Consider the following 21,031-nt stretch of genomic DNA (forward strand, 5'->3'; position numbering starts at 1 on the left):
AAGAAGCAATGATCAAATACTATTGAGATGTGTAAATACGGGAGAAGCCAGAAACATCATTGAGGAAATACACAGTGGGATATGTGGAACACATGCAAATGGTCTTTCCATGGCTAGAAAAATAATGAGATATGGATATTATTGGACTACCATACACACAGATTGCATTGATTTTGCAAGAAGATGTCATAAATGCCAGGTATATGAAGATAAGATTTATGTACCTCTATCGCCTTTACATGTAATGACTGCACCTTGGCCATTTTCTATGTGGGGGAATAGACGTCATTGGAGCAATCATACCAAAAGCATCAAATGGACATTGTTTCATCCTGGTTGCAATTGACTATTTTACCAAGTGGGTTGAAGCGGCCTCTTATGCCAATATTAAGAGATCTACAGTTTGAAAATTTATAAAGAAAGAAATAATTTGCCGGTATGGGCTACCAGAGAGAATCATTACAGAAAATGCTCTGAACTTGAACAACAAAATGATGACTGAACTTTGTGCACAGTTTAAAATCAAGCATGCAAACTCAGTGGCATATCGTCAAAGATAAATGGGGTAGTTGAAGTAGCAAATAAGAACATCAAGAGAATCATTACGAAGACTACTGAAACTTACAAAGATTGTCACGAGAAGTTACTTTTTGCTTTATATGCATACCGAACTACTGTGCGAACATCTACTGGGGCAACGCCTTTTTCTTTAGTTTATGGGATGGAAGCGGTCTTACCAATTGAAGTTGAGATCCCGTCACTTTGAATTTTGAGAGAGGTAAAATTGGATGAGTCTGAATGGATCCAAGCTCGATTTAATCAATTGAACCTTATTGAGGAGAAGATATTGAAAGCTATTTGCCATGGACATATGTATCAGAAACAAATGATGAAGTCTCATGACAAGAGAGTGCATCCAAGAGAATTTCAAGAGGGTGATCTAGTGCTAAAAAAGATATTGCCTATACATAAAGATTTTCGTGGGAAATGGATGCCTAATTGGGAAGGGCCATATATTGTAAAAAGGCATTTTCCGGATGAGCGTTGATTTTGGCAGAAATGGATGGAAAAGTTTTGAGAAACCCAATAAACTCAGATTATGTCAAGAAATATTATGCTTGAAGAAGAAAAAATTATGAAAAAGAAAAAAATGAAATGAAAAAAAAGAAAAAATGATAAAAAATATATAGAAAATGAGGGTCAAGATGAAAACCCGCAAAGGGCGTATTGCAACCAAAGGAAGGATTTGAGTTGAAAACCTAAAAGGCCTGCTCAAATGCATGTTGATATTAGGCATATGGCAATTAAACCCTCTTAAGAGCTTGATATTTTGGGAGGAACTTTACATCTACAAGCATTCTGGCAACGTTTGAGATCTTCCAGACATAAGTTTACCTCAGTGCTCTAAATTATATCAAGTTGATTAGTTTAGAAATACTTATGCTAATAATTTGTTGAGTCATTTGAATTTTATCATTCCTATGTTTTCCATGACTTTGAATATATATTTATAATTTATTCCAAGATTATCATTTTGAAATTCAATTTATTTTCAAAATTCAATTTATTCTTTCACATAAACATCTTGTAAATGGATTAACGTAATCTTGAAGCAAACAAAATATTTTTGGCTATTGCTTTATGTTAATACTTTTAAGTGCATGGAATCCAAAGTAAGTATTATCAACATTTGCAATCATTGTTGAAAAATAAACAAGTTATTTCCATCATAGAGTCATTTGGAAGCAGAATAAGAGGAAATATGTTCTCAACTGACAGATTATGAATATAACCCCTTTTTCATGCAGCAGTACAAAAATACTTCGAATTTACAAATTCTGGCTCTACATCGTATAAGTACCGTGACATTTCAGTCCAAAGACCAACTGGAGCAAGTGCCACATTCTCGTAGTAGAAATAAGGAGGCCGAATAACATATTATGGAAGTGTTCTTTGAGTTATCTGATCTGGTTCGGTAGGAACCCCAAAACCAATCATTAGATTTGGAAGATGAATTGCATGATCGTCTTCATTAAGAAGCTTCTTTTCAAATTTTCTCTGTTTCTTCCTTTTCCAAAAATCATAACCCGAGTTTCGTATTTTCTTGTAATTGAGGTTATTGCATAATAGCTTCCTATCTTCTACCGGAAAAAGTGCGTTAGTAGCCTTAGTCATTTGAGTAACACATATAAAATATGTCAACTCTGCAATTGATGAATCCGGACCACATCTCTCCATGGCTATTGAAGCCTCAGCCTCTGAGTACCCCATTTTCGTCAAGTATAATAGTTTATTCTCCTCATCAGAATCAGAATTCAAGATTTCCTCAGTATCAGAAGAACTATCAATATCTGTGAAATCATCCTGAAAGATCACTTCATAATCAGATGAGTAGTTATCAGAATCAACATGTTGCATGAGTGTAGACTTTTCAAGAGCCTATATCATTGAGTTTTATTCTCAAGTGGTTTTGTGACATCATAAAAAAATTCAAGCATATCTACATCTACGCTCTCCAAAGATGATAGATTCTCTTTTCGAATAAAAAATATTTATTGGATTTCTACACAACTGAAGAAAGACCAAATTCACCACTTTGAAATCAAATAAAGATGAACTTAACATTCATGCATCATATTTAAACATGTGCAAAATAAGTGCATTTTCATTCATTTTATCCATGTTAAATATTTGACAGGAATTTCAAAGATTTTAGCAAAGATTCGAATCCATCATTCGATGGATCAACTGTTCCAGAAGAAGTTCATAATGAGAAGAACTCATCTGAAGAAGGAAAAAGAAGTTCATAATGAGAAGAACTTGTTTAACCTTTTGCTTGAATTCATCATTCAATAGATCAACTGTTCCATAAGAAGTTCATAATGAGAAGAACTCATCTGAAGAAGGAAGAAGAAGTTCATAATGAGAAGAATTTGTTTAACCTTTTTCTTGAATTCATCATTCGATGGATCAACTGTTCCAGAAGAAGTTCATAATGAGAAGAACTCATCTGAAGAAGGAAAAAGAAGTTCATAATAAGAAGAACTTGTTTAACCTTTTGCTTGAATTCATCATTCGATGGATCAACTGTTCCTGAGAGAGTTCATAATGAGAAGAAATCATCTGAAAAAGAAGAAGAAGTTCATAATAAGAAGAATTTGTTCAACTTTTTGCTAGATTATATCATAGAAGAAAATAAATTGTCATCCCAGTTGAAAAGTTCATAATGAGAAGAACTAATCCCAAAGAAGAAACCTGTTCAACATTTCCATCCTAATCAAGTGAAGTCAAATGGATAAAAAACTTATTATCTTTTCATCTTTGCCCTATTCTTGTTAAACACAAAAATGAGCAAAGAGGAGCAGCTGAAGATACTCGTTTTTATCAATTTGTTTTTATTTATATTTTTATTATTAGTTTTATTTATTATAAACATTATTATAAATATTTTTATTTTATTTATTTATTTATTTATTTATTTATTATTATTATTATTAATATAATAAATTTATATTACAGGCCCAAATTACAAACCCAACCCAGACCAGCCCAAATAATACCCTAAACCCGTTTAGAGTTTGTATCTCATTCTCAGCCGCCATCCATCAGCCACTGTTGGATCTCATCAGATCCAACGGTCCAGAGTCTTCCACTAACAAACCCTAGGGTATCATAACCCTAGGGATACGCGGCGACCGCCTCCGTTGCCGTCGCTCTACATCGATCCAGCTGCTGCCACGATGTTCTCCAAGGCCTCCAGAAGCTTCAATGTCGATCGTCCACGTTGAGGGTTATAGTGAGTCACCACTAAAGTTTGGTGACTCACCAAACTTTGCCCTATTATCCGGTTCGAATCCATCACCGGTGGTGGCTATAAAAGCCACCGAGCCCCCTGCCAACGAAGGAGGACACCAAAAGCAAGCAACCAAAAACACAAAAAAAAGAGAAGAAATAAAACTTACCCTTGGAGCCTTGATCATCGCCGGAAGCCAAACGTCGCCGGAGAACAGTAGATCTACTCCGATTAGGAGTCCTTTAGGGTAAACTAAGGCCATATTCGGCCTTAGGAAGAAACAACCTTTATTTTCGTGTAAAAATGAAACTTTCCGGCCACCAGAGGCGGTGGCTGGCGGCGACAGACGGCTGCCAGCCAATAACCGGCTTCCCTTCGGTGAGGGAAGCTAGAGAGAAGCGAGAGAATTTTGCATTTTCTCTCAATTAGAGAGAGAAGGTGAAAGAAGAAAATAGAGAAAATGGCCTTAAGGCCGTATAGTTTAGGGTTTAAATACCCTCCCCGAACGATATCGTTTTGGGGAGGGGTATGTGTGTAATTTATTAAAGGTTAAACCCCGTCCGCAATCCCTTAGTTTTGTAATTTTACATTATAGTCACTGGAATCGAGTTTATAATTATTTTAATTCTACCTTTTAATTTGTTCATTTTATAATTTAGTCACTTACTTACTTATATATAATTTTAGGTAAAATAATTAAAATAACCATTACAATTTTGTTAAATAATATTTTAGTCCTGAAAGTATGTTTTAATTTATTTTAAATTGATATTCGAATTCGATATATATTTATTTTAGTCACTACATTAATAAATAGGTAATATAGCATGTTTAGCCACTGTATTTTTAAATAATTAATAATGATTTAGGGTATTTAATTTTAATATATTCTAATTTAGTCATTAATTTTAATATTTTCAATTACAAGCTTTATTGCTTTATATTTTAAAATATATAGTTTTAATTTTATTTATTTTGATCACTATTTAGTTGTATTTTTATATGTTTATATATTTAATTATTATTATTATTATTATAAATATATATATAAAATTTTTAATCCTATTTATAAATTTAATTTTATAAATGACTTTTAAGAAAAGTAATTATATTTTAATATATATTTATTTTTCAATTTTAAGAAAGGACAGTTTTAAAGCATCTGGATGTCCATTTTCTAATATTTTTAAATAAATAAATATCTTACTTTTATAAATTATATTTATTTTTAATAGATAAATGTTTCAATATTTATTAATTTTGTAATATTAAGAAAAGAGCCGTCTTAAAGCACCTAGAAGCCGTTTTCTAATATTTCTAAATAAATAAATATCTTATTTATATATATAAATTAATAGGTTTTCTTAGAATTATAAATTTGAATATACAATATTATAAATTAAATATATCTTTGAATTTTTATTTCTAATAATAGAGACAATTTATGATTAAATAAAGTACCAATTTTGGGCGTTATAGGGGTGCTAATCATTCCCTAAACGTAATAGACCACAAATCCTTTTTTATTAAAAATTGTTGGTTATACGCAGATCATTTTATCTTTTAAATTATGTTTTCTTAAAAACTATTTTAAAAGATTGTTTTTAGGTATTTGACCTACCTAATCTAAAAAAGGTCAATGGCGACTCCCAAAACATTTTTTTCAAAATCATTTATTTATTCATTTTAGTTTTCCCGCCAAGTAAAAAAAAATTCATGCCCGGACGAAAACCGGTTACGACAACCTTCAACCCGTATCCGACCCGGATATGAGTTCGAAGTGTCACATTGACTTTTCAAACCGGTTTCTTTTACAAAACATCTGACAATTCAAATTTACATTGAAAATTGAATAACTTATATCGAATACAATCATATAGTTTTACAAAAACTGATCAGAGCGTATTCTACTAAATCTTTATTTACATGCCAACTAAAATCAATATTATAAAATACATATGATTCAATTCTTTTCTGATTTGATTCTTAGAAAGGAGAAAGTTAACCTGTCTTACATGTCTTCGATCCCTTTTCATCTTCTCGGAACCTACGTGTGAAACACTCATATGCTAAGTCATTAACTTAGTAATACATAATAAAACGTATACTGGAAACTTAATTACTCAACAATACAAAACATTTCATATCAACAATACAAAACGTATCATGTCATATCACTCACATAATATTACATATAACATAATGCAGACATACACATATATTATCCTTATCATCATCAATAATCTTATCATTTCCATTAATCTCATTTATCATATAATCTTATACTTATCATTTATACAAAGCATATAATACATTGCATCAAGAAATACACGTACACTTTATTTATATTGTGTCTTTTAATAGTTCATGTACACTTCTGAGAAGTAAAAATATGTGAGTACATAGAAGTTGTGCACATATGCTGTCACCACAGCTCGTATAAAATACACCGAAGTGACACGTAGAAATGCATCGAAGTACCGCGTAGAAATGCACCGAAGTGTCATATAAAATATCCTGAAGGACTACATAGAAATCTCCTTAAGGACCATATATATATATATATTCTAAAGGATCAAATATGTGTCTCAAAAAACCGCATATATGTTCCAAAGGATTACATATATGTCCCAAAGGACCACGTAAAACCCTCGACTCTTGGCATGTCAACTATACTCCTAGTTCTCTTATCATGTAACATGGGCATTATTATTTATGATAGTTCATATCACTTATTTCACATAAACATATTCACATGCACATGTAATCACGTAGCTTATTTTCGCGTAGCTCATGTCACAAATTCACATATTCATATCACATAGGCATGTAAACATATAGCTTCTTATCACGTAGATCATATAACATTCTCGTAGCTCATTGTCATATATTGCATATCACATAAACTTATATTCATATAGTTTATAATTACATAAATTATTTTCTTCTTCACATAATCACATAGATCAATGTTATTCAACTTATTTCACTTTCTTATGTTATTACATAGGCATGTAATCTCATATGGTCACTTAGGTCATTGTTATATAACACATATCAAGTGGGTTTATATCACGTAACATGTAATACATACAAGGCATAATCACACAATACAAATTATAATCATTATTATACTCATGCAATCATATAGTAAAATGTCGGAAATCGACTTGTCGCAAGTCTAATTACCATCAAATCATATTTCATATTGGGTCTCACTAGCCAATTCAAATACTTATGACTCTTGTACATTCTTATAGTTTCAAATCTTCTTGGCTTGACTTCGATCGATATCTACACGAATATACGACTTAAATGAATATCGGAGTTCGAATTGCTTATAACCAATCAATATAACTTAAGCTGAAAGAAACACTTAACATTTCATACTCAATAGTATCGGTACTCCCAATACAATACCAATACTACTCTTCTATGGTATCGATACCCCTCCTCGGTACCGATACCATTTTAACATTTTGTATTTGTAACTTGATAATGATATTGATACTAGACACTTGGTATCGATACTTTCTTCAACCAGTACCGATACCACTCTTCTTTGGTATCGATACTTCCTAAAGATTTCAACCCATTTTATCATCTGGTATCGATATTGTTCCTTTAGTATCGATACCCCAAGCTCAATTTCTACTCATTTTGCTTTGAAGTATCGATGGTGGATGAACATTATTGATACTCCATGCCCAGAACACCCTTATTTAATCCGAGAATTTACCAAAGCTTACTTAAACCTCTTATTTTGAACTCTTTTCATAACATTAACTTCAACTATACTTACTCATACAATCTTATATCCATATAACCCATCATTATCTTCACTATCTCATTATAATTCTTGAACTCAAGAATCTTATTAAATTTTCAACATGTTCTTAATTCACTTCTATTACTTCTAACTTCTTAATTATACCCTTGACAAGTCAAAAATGACTTCTAAATTCATTTACTCGTTCTTTTCCAACAATTCACTCAAAAACTCATTTTACTTAAACTCTTATAACTCATCTCTCTTTGAGTTTTAAACAACGTTAATCTTTCCTTAAGCTCTCTTAATACTCCAAGTATCAAAGCCGACTTTAAAATGAAGGAAATAACCAACTTGAGACCAAATTATCTTTTACCAAGCAATCACGGTGGAAGAAGAAGAAGTTATCATCCAAAATTCTATGATTTTTCTTTCTTCCCATCTACACGTGTAAATATATAACACCACTATAAGTTTTTAATTATTTTCTTGCCAAATGAACATTATACCCTTCTATCTTTCCATCTTTACTAATCAATCACACTCACATAATTTCCAATTAAATCCCTAAACTTTTCAATTTTTCAAAATCAGACCTCAAAGTTTCAAAAATTACATTTTAGTCACTAATCTGGTTTTTGGGATGTTACACTATGATTCCTAACCAAGCTTCATTTCTACTATGCACAAATCGGGCATCAAAATTTATCTTCACATGGTTCGGAGGTGGAGGCTTCCAACAACTAGTGAAGGGGTTCGCGGTCCATAAAGTTGTTTGTTTGTCTTGCCAAAATCATCACATTTAGTTCAGATTAAGGTAATTACTTCCTCACATCTCATATCATTCCCCTGATGTAACAGTTTATTTCGGGCGAACCAAATAGCCCAAATCCCTACTAAAACCTTTGTATGCTTCTCACTAGAATTATGATGAAAAAGCTAAAATTACCATGCACTAAAATCTAAAGAGTTAACCCATATAGGCCAATTAAAACCCAAAGCTCTCCAAACTTGTCTCGGTAAAATACAATCTCTCACAGCATGCACATTATTTTCTACTACCTGAGCACATCACGAGCAACTTGGGTCATTGAGAATACGCCTCTGATACATGTTTCTTTTAGCGGGTACATAATTGCAGATGAACTTCCAAATTTGAAGTTGGATTTTTCTTTGACAGTTACAACCCCACATCGTCTTAAACAAATACTTATGATGTGGGAACTCACCTGCTGGAGTTAAAAGCAATTTTTACGCACTATTCACGCTAAACAATCGCGACAATCCTCCTGATTAAAATAAGATATGGGAATTCTGCAAATCAAATCAGCTTCAGTTTCGACAAAAAATTGCCAAACTAAATCCATTCTTCAAGCTTTTGAATTCACATCAATCAACTCTACCACCCATGCCACTGATTCATTACGAGGTGATTTCATTAACTGTGGTCGATCATATGGCAGCCAATAATCGTTCCATATAGAAATACCTCTCCCATTGCCTACTTTCCATCGGACTCCCATTTCTAATAAACACTTTGCACTCTAAATACTCCACCCTAAATAATCCACCATATGTAGGATGTCGTAGCTTCTAAAGAGAAAAAAAGAACGTACTGTAGGAAAATACTTAGCTCGTAACAAACGACCAACTAAGGATGTAGGATTTTGGATCAGTCTCCAGCCCTGTTTTGCTAAAAGAACGATATTGAATTTTGCCAAATCCCTAAAGCCTAGTCCCCTTCTCCTTTAGTCTGCTTAAAGACTCCCAAGAACACCAGTGTATTCACCTCTTTCGTTTGGACCTTTTCCACCAGAAACGCACCATTGTAGCTTCCAAATCTTAACAAATCGCTTTAGGCAGCAAAAAACAATTAATTGCATACAATGGGATTGCTTACAAAATAGATTTGATAAATACCTCTTTACCCCCCTAGGTCAACACCCGAACAGTCCAACTTCGAATACAGTTACGATACTTATCTTTCCGATTTGCAAAAGCCCCTCCCGTGCTCCGACCAACAATCGTCGGGAGACCCAAATACTGCTCAAGGTTTGTAGACATTGGAACGTCTAAAATTATTTGAATACTGTGTCTCCTATCATCTGAAACATTTGCACACAAAAAAAAGAAACCAGATTTATCCAAATTAATTACTTGTCCTGAACTCTCCCCATATACCAATATCAACCTTATAACATCCATTTGTTCAGAAGCTTCCCTAAAAAGAATGATGTCATCTACAAACAAAAGATGTGTAATAACAGAAACGTATCTATTGATCCGAAATCCTTTGTACTCCCCCTCAAAGTTGCACAACGAATTAAAGAAGACAAACCTTCACTACATATCTGAAACAGATAATGAGTAAGAGGATCCTCTTGTCGAAGTCCCCGTTGAGGAAAGAATCTCTCTCCCACCACACCATTTAGGACAACCGAATATGAGACCGAGCAAACATATTCTTGAATTTTCCCAATCCACTCCGGACAGAAACTCATTCGTGCCATTACTGCACATAAAAACTGTCATTCGACTCTGCCATAAGCTTTGCTCATGTCTAATATTTGAGGGCAAAAAACCTTTAGCTCGTTTTTTCATAAAAGACCTTTAATTTCGTATGAATGACACATGCGTTAAAATGATATCATTTTGAAAAATTCAAATATACACAAAAACGACGTCATTTCAAATCTTCTTATTTCTTCCATTACCAACGACGGCCGTCACATCATTTTTTTATTCCGACTACCGTCGACCGTTGATGGTGGTTGTTCGGTCCCAAAATTCATGGGATGGTTAATCTCGACCCTTTGATTTCGAATCTGATGATTATTTCACTGAAAAATGTCCCAAAATCCATGAATCTCGACTGAAACGTTTCGACTTTCTCACTTTCAATTCTGATTCGTGGACTTCTGAGCTAGTTCCGACAAAATAGATGTCAGATTTGGATTCAAGGTATCGAGGCGAAGCGACCCATAAAATTTGGGTCAGATTGAGACGGTTTAATTTTTTAGTTAGATGAACAAAATAGAAGAGAGAGTAAAGTTCAATGAGAAATGATGTAATTTACCCTTTATATTTTCTATTATTTTATATTAAATAATAGTAAAAAGGACATATCAGAGAGATAACGACAAAGTTGACAAAATGATTTAATATGTAAATTTCAATGAGGAAAATTGAAAAATTAAAAAAAAATATAAATAAAATAAGAGAAAAATAAAATTTAGTGAGAAACATTCTAATTTACCCTTATTTATAAAATAGTGAAAAATAAGATGAAGAACAGGTGTCATAATCTCCTCTTGTAAGAGAGAAGATAAATACGTGTCGTTTTGGGACTCTTCGATTCTCAAAAAGGTGGGGCTGCTTTAGGGTTTGTTCCTTCTTTTTTTTCCGCCACTTTTCCCTCTTCACACAATTATATGCGCGTGTCCCACTCTTTTTCTAACCCTGCTACTAATATTTTTTGTTGATTTATTTTTCTTAATTTTACAGCATAAAAATCCCTTTTCCATGGAGTGTAATCGGAGTCAAACCATCGAAGAAATCGACGAGAGCATCAACAACAATACCGCCGTCATCGTCAATGAACAACGCCATCGAAGAACGCCGAGTTTCTCCGCTTCTGACGCCACCGTGATGGACCGCAACCAACCAATGAAAGAGGAGGAATCGACGGATACGGAGTTCAACCGGACTCTGGTTCAAGTCGCCCGAACCCCCAAACGCAAGTCAAAGGACCGTCACACGAAAGTCGAAGGCCGCGGACGGAGGATCCGTATGCCCGCCACTTGTGCCGCTAGGATTTTTCAGCTCACCAGAGAACTGGGTCACAAGTCCGACGGCGAAACCATTAGGTGGCTATTAGAACACGCCGAACCAGCTATAATTGAAGCTACGGGCACCGGGACGGTCCCCGCCATTGCTGTTTCGGTCAATGGAACTCTCAAGATACCCACTTCATCGACGAAACAACAAGTAGACGGCGAGTTGCAGAGAAAACGTAGGAAAAGACCGGCAAACAGTGAGTTCATCGATGTTAACGAGTATCAAAGTTCAGTTCCTTCAGGATTAACACCTATTACTCCAATGACTTACAACAATAGTTTCAATTTGAACTCACAAGGGTTGGTTCCTATATGGTCTATCCCCGCAGCTGCTGGTCCGAACCAGGCACAATTGTGGGCGATTCCAGCGACCGCAACGCCGTTTTTCAACGTTGCGGGTCGACCGGTATCGAGCTTTCTGTCTGCTACGCAACAAGAGGTGCTGGATTCGGGCGTGGGGTCGATGGGTTCAAGTGTTGTGCCCACTTGTACTAGTTCATGTGCTACAAGTGTTGTTGGGGTTAGCAATGGCGATAACAATAGTTGTACTACACAGATGCTTAGAGAATTTTCTTTGGAGATTCTTGATAAGAGAGAGCTTCAGTTGCTGGGTCGTCCTGCAAATCAACAAACGCCATGTTCGGAGCATTGTAGTCAAAGAACAGGTTAATGAGTTTGCCTTGTAGTCAAAGAACATGTTAAGTTTCTTGATTTTGGTGATACAGAGCTAGAGTTGTTTAGGATTTTGAGGGTTTTGTTCCTGAAGTGCAAAAAAACATGTTGCCAGTACTTGTTTCTTTTTTTTTTTTGCTTATCTTAGTTATATATCATCTTCAACCTTTTCTTTTCAAGGTTTTCATTGTTCTCGGAAAAGTTTTTGGGAGACAAACGTGCAATGTCACATGAGGGTGCACCTAGGGATGCGGGCTCCACCGAACCAAAATCTCTTGTCCTGTTGTTCTTTATGGTTCGGTTCCCACTCAAAACCTACGTGTTTTGTTTTGTGGTGTTTTGTGCGTGACGCGTGTGCTGGTTTTAATTGGTCATCTTGTCACCTGTTTCAGCAATGCCTGTGTAATGTTAACTGATGATATCTCGCGTTTAAGTTTGGTTATTGCAATGCATAAAATTAAATGATTTAACATAATAAGAAAAAAAAAATAATTTCAGATCGTATAGGAAACGAGTGATAAAAACAGAAACTGGTTTTACAACAGTAATTGTTTTCTGATCTTACATGTATCTTGTAAATGAATGTTTCAGACCTGGTTTCTACATTTTTTTGATGCCTTATAGAGAAGCAATACAGTCTTCATAATGCTGAGTACAAATATATCACATAGAAACATGGCGCACTAATCAGACTGTTCCTGATTTCTCTAAGGTGGCGACTTCGGTTTGTTATCCGATGTCGACAAAACTCTTAAAGCGGAGTTGATGTTAAAATTCTTGGCATATAAAAAGGTACATACCTATTATACATGATTGCAGTATGTTGCTAATGCATGTCCGCTTTCGTCGTTGAGTTGTGAGTTTGCAGAAATTCCTGGCACTCAAGGATAATACAAGGATAAGTTGTTGCAATTACTAAAAGGGACTAGAATAATACATTACATCCATATTCTATATCTTACATGTATAAGAATTTTATAGAGGAACACTTAACAAACCTTCTCGATTCAAAAAACTATAGCTCCTTCCTCAAGCAAAAACTACATCAGATCGGAAAACATATTTGATACCATTGGATACGTTTCGAGCTTCATGCAGCATGCATTTGTCTCCATGGATGTGTAGGAGAACCATTCCCTCAGCAGGAGCTACCTGCAAGAGTTACTATAATATTTATAAAGGAATTTGAAAAGTAAACAAAATGAAAGGGTGAAACTGTGGTTTGGGGAAGGGAACAACTAAAACAATGTGAAAATGACATAAATTGAAAAGAGATTTGCCTCTGCAACAACACTATTCCTTGATCCATAGAAGACAGTCTCCCCTCCTACTAGAGGCTCTGAAGCAGGATCCTTTGGGCTGCTTGAATCGATTTTGCCTTTGGCTTTGGGTTAACCGCTTAAATATACTAACAAAGTATAAACGGTGCGCTTTTCCTTTCCAAGATCAACACTTTCGCCGATGTGCCGTCCAAAGTGCTGACCGATCTTGTACCTGGAAGTATAATATAGACTGCATGGTAAGTACTAAAAAACCAGCATTCCATGTAGACTAGAGAAGCACATTAAACAATATGATTGAGAAACTGTCAGAATACATCATAACATTTTTGTAATCCAACCCCCCGTATTACTTGATTCATAGTTACATATGTGGTTTCCTTGTCAACTAGGCAACAGGCATATCAAAATTATTCTTTAATATTCAAGAAATCTAGTATCAACCAACAACGAATTATGTAATTTATTCGCATAAAAGTACGAATTTAAGGGAAGAAATTACATATACCTGTAAAACATAATATTTGGATTTAAGCCAACCGCAACTCTCCCCCTAATTTTAATATCAGAGAATAATTTGCTCAGTCCAGACTGCCATACCATATCCGCAAGAGCTGGATCATTAACAGATATTCTATCATTGTTTCGATAGGCTTCGCCTTTCGCTGGACCAAGACTTCCTTGGTGTTCAAAACCAGTCGACTTTGCGGCTTTAATAAGCGCCTTCGATTCTGCAGTCAAGAAGAAATTCTGCACCTGCATATGTTGAAAACAATTGAACATTATTAACATTCTGGGATTTTGAAATCATAAAGCAATTTCCTACCATTACTTATATGAGCCAGCCTGATATTTACACACACACATATACAAAGTATAATGTGATTTCTGCATGCTATACAGAAAAGTTCAAGTCTTCAGCCTTGTAATTGTACATGTCCAAGTAAAATAAAGATACAAGATCGGCTAGGAATCAAATCCATCTTAAATTCCACCTACAATCGATCTCAATTTCATAATTTTTGTTCTTAGAATAATATAATAATAAGCTTTTCGTTATTCATTAGACCAATGAACAGGCAGCTAAAACATCAAAACCGGAGTTTTAATTCTCTATACATTTTTCAAACTAACTTCAACCCTTATAAGAACCCTGATGTGAGTTAAAAAAGCTTGAAATTTCGAACCTTTTAACAGGTGATTTGACTACGACTTGGATCACAATTGTAATCATTAACAACAACAACAACAAAATCCTATTCCCATATGCAATGGGATAAGAGAAGGTAGGATAATAGACTGCCCCCAACGCCAGGTTGAGAGCAGCTTCCGTGGAAGACCGACAGTTAGAAAATTAAAAATAAAGATAAAATGTAATGCATGTATAAATAAATAAATAAATAAATAAATAAATAAATAAATAAATACATAGTTGAACAGTCTTCATATACGCGTCTGTAATAGGAAGTAATCCCGACAAATAAATCTCTGTGTAAAAATCTCTTCATATAGACAAAAACGTAAGATCCAACAAAATTTAAAAGAATGAAACATGAAAAGAATAATACACAGTAGTCAACGAATAACAAGCTACGAGAAGGAATAAAGTCAAATAAGATAAAACCTAAACTAAAATAACAGTACTCCGTTACTCTAATTCTAAATCTTTATAAATTCCAATGACATAAACGTATAAAAGTAGAAATCATAAAAATTAGGCATTAAAAGAATACAGAGATGATACACCCTATGAATATGACCCGCACTACTCGATTACTCTATCTTAAATCTCCGTACTTTTCTATTAGAAGTTATGATACACTTGTAATCATTAAATTTCTTCTAATTGACATACCCAATAATTCCTTCGATCAAAGGCATTTAAACTATATATCAAAGAATAATCTCGTGATTTCATTCAAGGGGACAAAGGGTAAAATTGAAGAGACGCGTACGGTGAAGAGATCGTGGTTTTTAAGGCGTCTAATGTGGAGATTCAATTTGGGTTGAAGAAGATGCCATTTTGGCTTCCTTGGTGCTTTGTTATCGGCAGCTCTCCTCTTTGTTGCTGCTTCCGCCATTGAAATCGAAACTAAGATGAGGGAAGACGATGATTTGTTTGTTTGAGTATAATTAATTACTTTATAGGTTACAAGCCCATTACCAATTTATGTATATCTAGTCGCCCAATACAGTAATTGGGCTAATGTAACAAATTCAAACGATCTTTTCTTAAAAAAAGTTTTAAAAATAATACTCAAATTATGCTTTGGGTAAAGTACACAAATTATTTTATTATTTTCCATATAACATTTTTTATTAACATTTTAATATTTTTTAGGATTATAATCCCTCTCTTTCAATTTATTTTTCTTTAAGGGTAAATAACACATTTACTCACTGAATTTTACTTATTTCCTATTTCACTTACTGTATTTTTAATTTTTTCAATTTACACACTGAACATATTGAAATTTTTTGATCACTCATTCGATGATATTGATGTTTTTATTAATATTTTAATATTTTTAAGGATTATAATAAAAATAAATTTAAAAATATTAAAATATACACTCAAAACCTAAAACCCCACATTCAAGTTTCAATGGTTGGTGGGCTTAGCGCCGCCAGTGGCTACGGTGGTCGGCAAGGTGGTCTCCGGTGACCTTTGGGTGCATTGTTAAAGGGGATTAGAAAAGATATCCTTACTATTTCCAACTTCTTGATGAGATCAGAATCAGAGAGGAATTTTAGTTGGGGATGTTTGGGACCAAAAGAGAGGGTGATGTTAGGTACAGGGTGCGAGATATGGGTATTCAGCGAGCTGAACCCCGACTGGAACCAAAGAAACATAGGAGGCAATCACGGAAAAGGATTAACCACTCTATATTAAATGAACTAGACGAACTTGATGATGACGATAGCTTGAACGTAGAAAATGACCCAATTGTGAGAGCAATAGAGAATAAAAACCATTAGGAAAATCATTGCTCTTTTACGTGTAAATGATAAGGTTCCTAACCTTTTTTCCACGAAAGACGATGTAAACTTGATCTGCTAGATTGATGCTAGCCTCAAGCTTTAAATCTTCGATTTTCCTGCAGCCAACCAAACAAAGGCTTTCTGGCATATGATAGCAAAGCAATAACGTAAACATCTTAGAGGCATCAAGATGAAAGAGAGATGCAAATGAAATGAAAATACTTATAAAAAAACAAAGGGTTAATTGCATGGTTGTTGTGTTGATTGGTTTGGTTGATGGTTGTGAGAGATAAACATGAGAGTGAGGGTCAGAGGTGAGCTTGACTAATTGTCGGTGGGAGGGCGAACTTGTCAAAGGTGATGGTGGATGGGGTTGTATTTTGGTGTTAGGATTTGGGATAAATTTGAGAATTTAGGTATAATTTAAGGGTATAAGTGCAATTTTTAAATTTATTTTTATTTTAATCATATTTGGTATTAAAAATATTAATAAAATATGACATGCCATATAGGAAATAATAAAATAATCCATGTCATCGAATGAGTGATAAAAAAATTCAATGTCTAAAGTTCAGTGAGTAAATTGAAAAAATTAAAAATACGATAACTAAAATAGGAGATAGAGTAAAATTCAGTGAGTAAACATGTAATTTACCCTTCCTTTAATCATATGATGACACATGCGCCATATGATTGGAGAGGGAAATATTTCAATTAAATATAAATATTAGAAAAAGTCATGCAATCATGTAATGACACATGTCGTCATATTATTTGAGCATTAATACATTGAAATAATATAAAATAATGATTAAATTGATGAAATATATAAATAATAAGGACTAAATATATAATCATACAATTTATTTTAATTGCCAAGTCAGCACAACCGCTAACTGTTAATGACTAGTGGCCAAATTGAATGTATTTAAATAGTTGGGTGATCTGATTGACAAGAATTCAATAATGGTGGTCAAAATGGAAAAAAAGACTATAGTTGGTGGTCTCTGGTATGGTTTACCCATTTTTAAAAAAATTAAAAGTATCACTTTAATAAATAATTAGAGATATTATCATTTTAGTTTTCCAATTTAAAAAAAATGATATATTTGAGTAAAAAGACATCATGGTAACGACTTAGGGTTTTGAACCTATTTTATATCTAATATTTTGTAATGAACCTTACTGAAAAAAATATATATTGACAGATAAACAAATTTTAATTAATCTAGGGTCATGAACCAAGCGACCTCACTGGTATAAGAATTATTGTTATTTCTTGAGGTCTAAGTTTGAGCACTGAGAATGTCAGAGTGTGAGCTTTTAATGTCAAATGATTGAGAGTATCTTTAAACATATACTACCTTATATTTATCTCACATTAATCAAAATAATAATAATAATAATAATAATAATAATAATAATAATAATAATAATAATAATAAAATAATAATAATAATAATAATAATAATAATAATAATAATAATAATAATATAGTCTAGTGTAAACTATGTAATTAATCACCTACCTATTCTCGTAATTTCATTTTAGTCACTCAATTATTTTTTCTAAAATTATATCTAACCTTATTTTTTAATCCGTTTTAGTCACATGCCTAGCATAAATGTTTATTTTAATTCAATTATACAATAGTCTTTGTATATGTTTTCAAATATGAATAAACTCATATATTCACGTACACCTAGAGACTAAGTCGTTCAAACCCGAATCATCTAGAGGAATATGCCATTATTTTATTTAAACCACTCCTTAGAATTTTATAAGAATAAATATTTTTTAATAGTTTGGGATGATTCTGTCCAAAATTATTTTTAACCATTGATATTGTATACAACCTACAAATGTAGTTACTCGAATTCAAAATCTCTAAAAAGAATAAGACTCTTTAACCATAAAATTCTTTTAATAGGTTCATAAATGTTAAAACACAATCTTTGATTCGGTATATATTTTTGTTATAGTATGTAATGTGAATTTTAGTTTTTGTATATATATAAAATTAGAATTTATATTAATTTTCACAAATCACTAACATTATATTAATGTAGTATGTTTATTGATAGATAAAAAAAATGCTACACTCCTTAATTTTCAGCTGAACCTAATTGAAAATCAAGATATAGGATGTCATCACGTTAATCTGTCTCTCCCCTCAAAGTAAGTAAACGATGCCGTTTCATTCTTGAAACGAATCCTCGGAGAGTTCAAACTCTTGGTACAGCATCGTGTCTAGTATGTCCTTCTCGATCTCCGCCACAATCCCTTCCCCTTGTTCCTCGTACGCCATTACGCCCTGCACATTAACCTCCGCCAAGTCTCTTCCGATCAACGCGTCGATGTCTTCAAGAACACGACAATCAGAACAAGGAAAGCTTCCGATTCTCGAGCACAACGTGTCTATTAGCCGAAACCCATCCGTATAACTAAAACCATGCCCGACGGTGCTCACCACCCAAGGCTTCATATTGAAACATGGCTTCAAAATTTCACTCAAAAGTTCATCCACTAGATGAAACAGCAACTTCCTGTTGCACCGGCGCCTAAATTCACTACAGTTGGATATTTCATCATTGTTTTCGTTCTCGAGTTGGTGAAAAATGGAAGGGTCGAGAGGATGGGAAGGAGAGAACCAGGACGAAATGGAGACTCGGGTATCTTTGTCTAAGCCTGTGCGTCTTAATATTCTTGTAATGTAATCGTGTTCTTCTTTACCAACGGCGGTGGAGATGGCGGCGGCGGTGGTAATGGTGGCATTGTTACATCTTGAAACGTGTTCTTGTCGTGGTTCTTGTTTGATGTACGGTCTTCGAGCATGTAAGGCCTGAAAGGCACATGAATAATAAGCTGATAACAAAAGAAAACAATTAAGATTAACAGGAAAGATTTCCGTGTTGATACCTGTTTTTGAGGGATATTTGTGGATGGAGGAGAAGGGTCTTTTTTAACTAGGATGAGGGTGGGGATCTTTATGCTGTTGAGGAGATCATCGGACAATGGGATTTTCCTGCATTTCTTGTCGGGAATGTTTACTCTGCTGGCTTTAGGAGCACGAACGAAAGGTTCTTCTTTCTTGTTTCGGCTTCGGATAATTTCCAATGATTGTTGAGGCTTCTTCAATCTGGAAACCAACTTCTTGTTGGACCCTTTCTTGCTTTTGCTTGCGGCTATTGGCTTCTGCTCATATTGTTGTTCTTCAAGAGGCTGCAACTTGCGAGTACTGGTTTGCTTTTGGATTCTGGGAGTTGATGGTTTTGGATTTGTAGAGTGCTTGACAATGGTGGAATCATCGGCAACTTTGGTTAAAGCCGAAATTTTCTTGTATTTGAAATGGCTAACAAGCTCTTCTCTGTTTCGAACCTCGTTGGTTATATTCATTCCAACTTTCCTGGCAACTCTTTCTTTAACTTGCTTCACATATTCATGCTTCTTCTCTTTCCTTTTCATTAATGACGAGAGACGAGACATTATCAACTCTTGTGTAGCGCTCATGTTTTCTTTGTTAATTTGAAGCGAGAGGCGACGATGATGACGATCGACGTCCGACCTCCTCACCGACGATGTTCTTGGAGTCACCGGCAACGACCGGGTACCATCCAATGACCTTGTTTCTGGAATAAGGTCCAGTCCCATTAGCCTAGCAACCAATGTAGGCGTCTTTGTCCCCGGTGTGTCAATGTCATTGTCTGCGGTGGCTACAACTTTTGTTTTGATTTGAATTCCCATCTACATTTTCAAAAACCAAAATGTCGACATTTTGAAATCGAGTAAGGCCAAGAACATATTAACTAGACTTACAGGAACGTTCAAGATTTCATCTTCCTCCTCTGACTCCAAGCTGTTCCTTGGCGCCTCTGTGCCTGCAACGGCGGTGGCGGCGGCGGCGGCGGCGACTTGGCGCCTCTGACTACCACTGGTTTGGTGATTTAAAGGACAATGGAAACGAAACAAGTGAAAAACAGCAGTGATGCAACCAGGGAGAGTAGCAGAATATCTCTTGGAAGGTTTAGGTTTATGCCAGCCCATCTTGGACATAGAAAACGAGTTTTGTTTTAAGGACGAAAAGCTGAAATATAAGGCTGCAGGAAGAAGACGAAACATAAATAAGATAAGAAATTGCATGAAGGGAGGGTTGTTTTGGGAAGGTGCTGCAGTTGTAACTATTAGAGTAGCATGCGTAGGACCATCTGGGAATGGGATTTGCAGAGACGAATAAACAAACAATAGGGTTTTTTTTTTTGGAGTTCACTCGGTGGGTTTTATGGGGGATCATCAATGTCAGTATCCCACGTTTTCATCATCCTTTGATTTTCACTTAGATGGAAATGTGCTGAGGCCACACTATCAATGTCATCGTCCTTTTTCAACCATTCTTACACGAAAAAATCACGTAAACTGGAAATCCTCCTCCTCCTCCTTCTTCTGCCTTTGATTTTCACTGGTACATACATATGTCAAAACGGATCACGTAAACCATTACAGAAACATTCAAGAAATAGGAAACCATCTTCCTGAACTACTACTATTCATATCGATCAAGCTGATAATATCTACTATTCTCGTGCCATTATCTTGCACAATAACGATTTTAAAAATATTTTGAAAATAAATATATTAATAATACAAAATAAGTGAATATAAATAAAATTTTAAAATTAATATAAACGATAAAATAAATGTC

General features: G+C 34.3%; 2 protein-coding genes and 1 pseudogene across 2 annotated transcripts; 1 reads left to right on the forward strand and 2 right to left on the reverse strand.

Moving 5' to 3' along the window:
• The first annotated feature begins 11,030 nt into the window (after nucleotides 1-11,030).
• LOC120135239 (transcription factor TCP19-like) lies at nucleotides 11,031-12,187 on the forward strand. The gene has a single exon (XM_039151547.1). It carries the CDS (start codon nucleotides 11,085-11,087, stop codon nucleotides 12,066-12,068), a length of 984 nt encoding a protein of 327 aa, XP_039007478.1. The 5' UTR covers nucleotides 11,031-11,084; the 3' UTR covers nucleotides 12,069-12,187.
• An 886-nt stretch (nucleotides 12,188-13,073) lies between these two features.
• LOC120135173 lies at nucleotides 13,074-15,431 on the reverse strand (annotated as a pseudogene).
• Nucleotides 15,432-18,529: 3,098 nt separating this feature from the next.
• On the reverse strand, nucleotides 18,530-20,376 carry LOC120135174. Its single transcript, XM_039151495.1, has 3 exons — nucleotides 20,149-20,376; nucleotides 19,252-20,076; nucleotides 18,530-19,174 (listed from the first exon to the last, which is right to left on the reverse strand). The coding sequence occupies exons 1-3, from the start codon at nucleotides 20,374-20,376 to the stop codon at nucleotides 18,530-18,532; spliced, it is 1,698 nt and encodes a 565-aa protein (XP_039007426.1).
• Nucleotides 20,377-21,031: the final 655 nt, after the last annotated feature.

This window comes from Hibiscus syriacus, unplaced genomic scaffold (genome assembly GCF_006381635.1).
Source record: "Hibiscus syriacus cultivar Baekdansim isolate YM2019G1 unplaced genomic scaffold, ASM638163v2 tig00110602_pilon, whole genome shotgun sequence".
NCBI lineage: Eukaryota > Viridiplantae > Streptophyta > Magnoliopsida > Malvales > Malvaceae > Hibiscus > Hibiscus syriacus.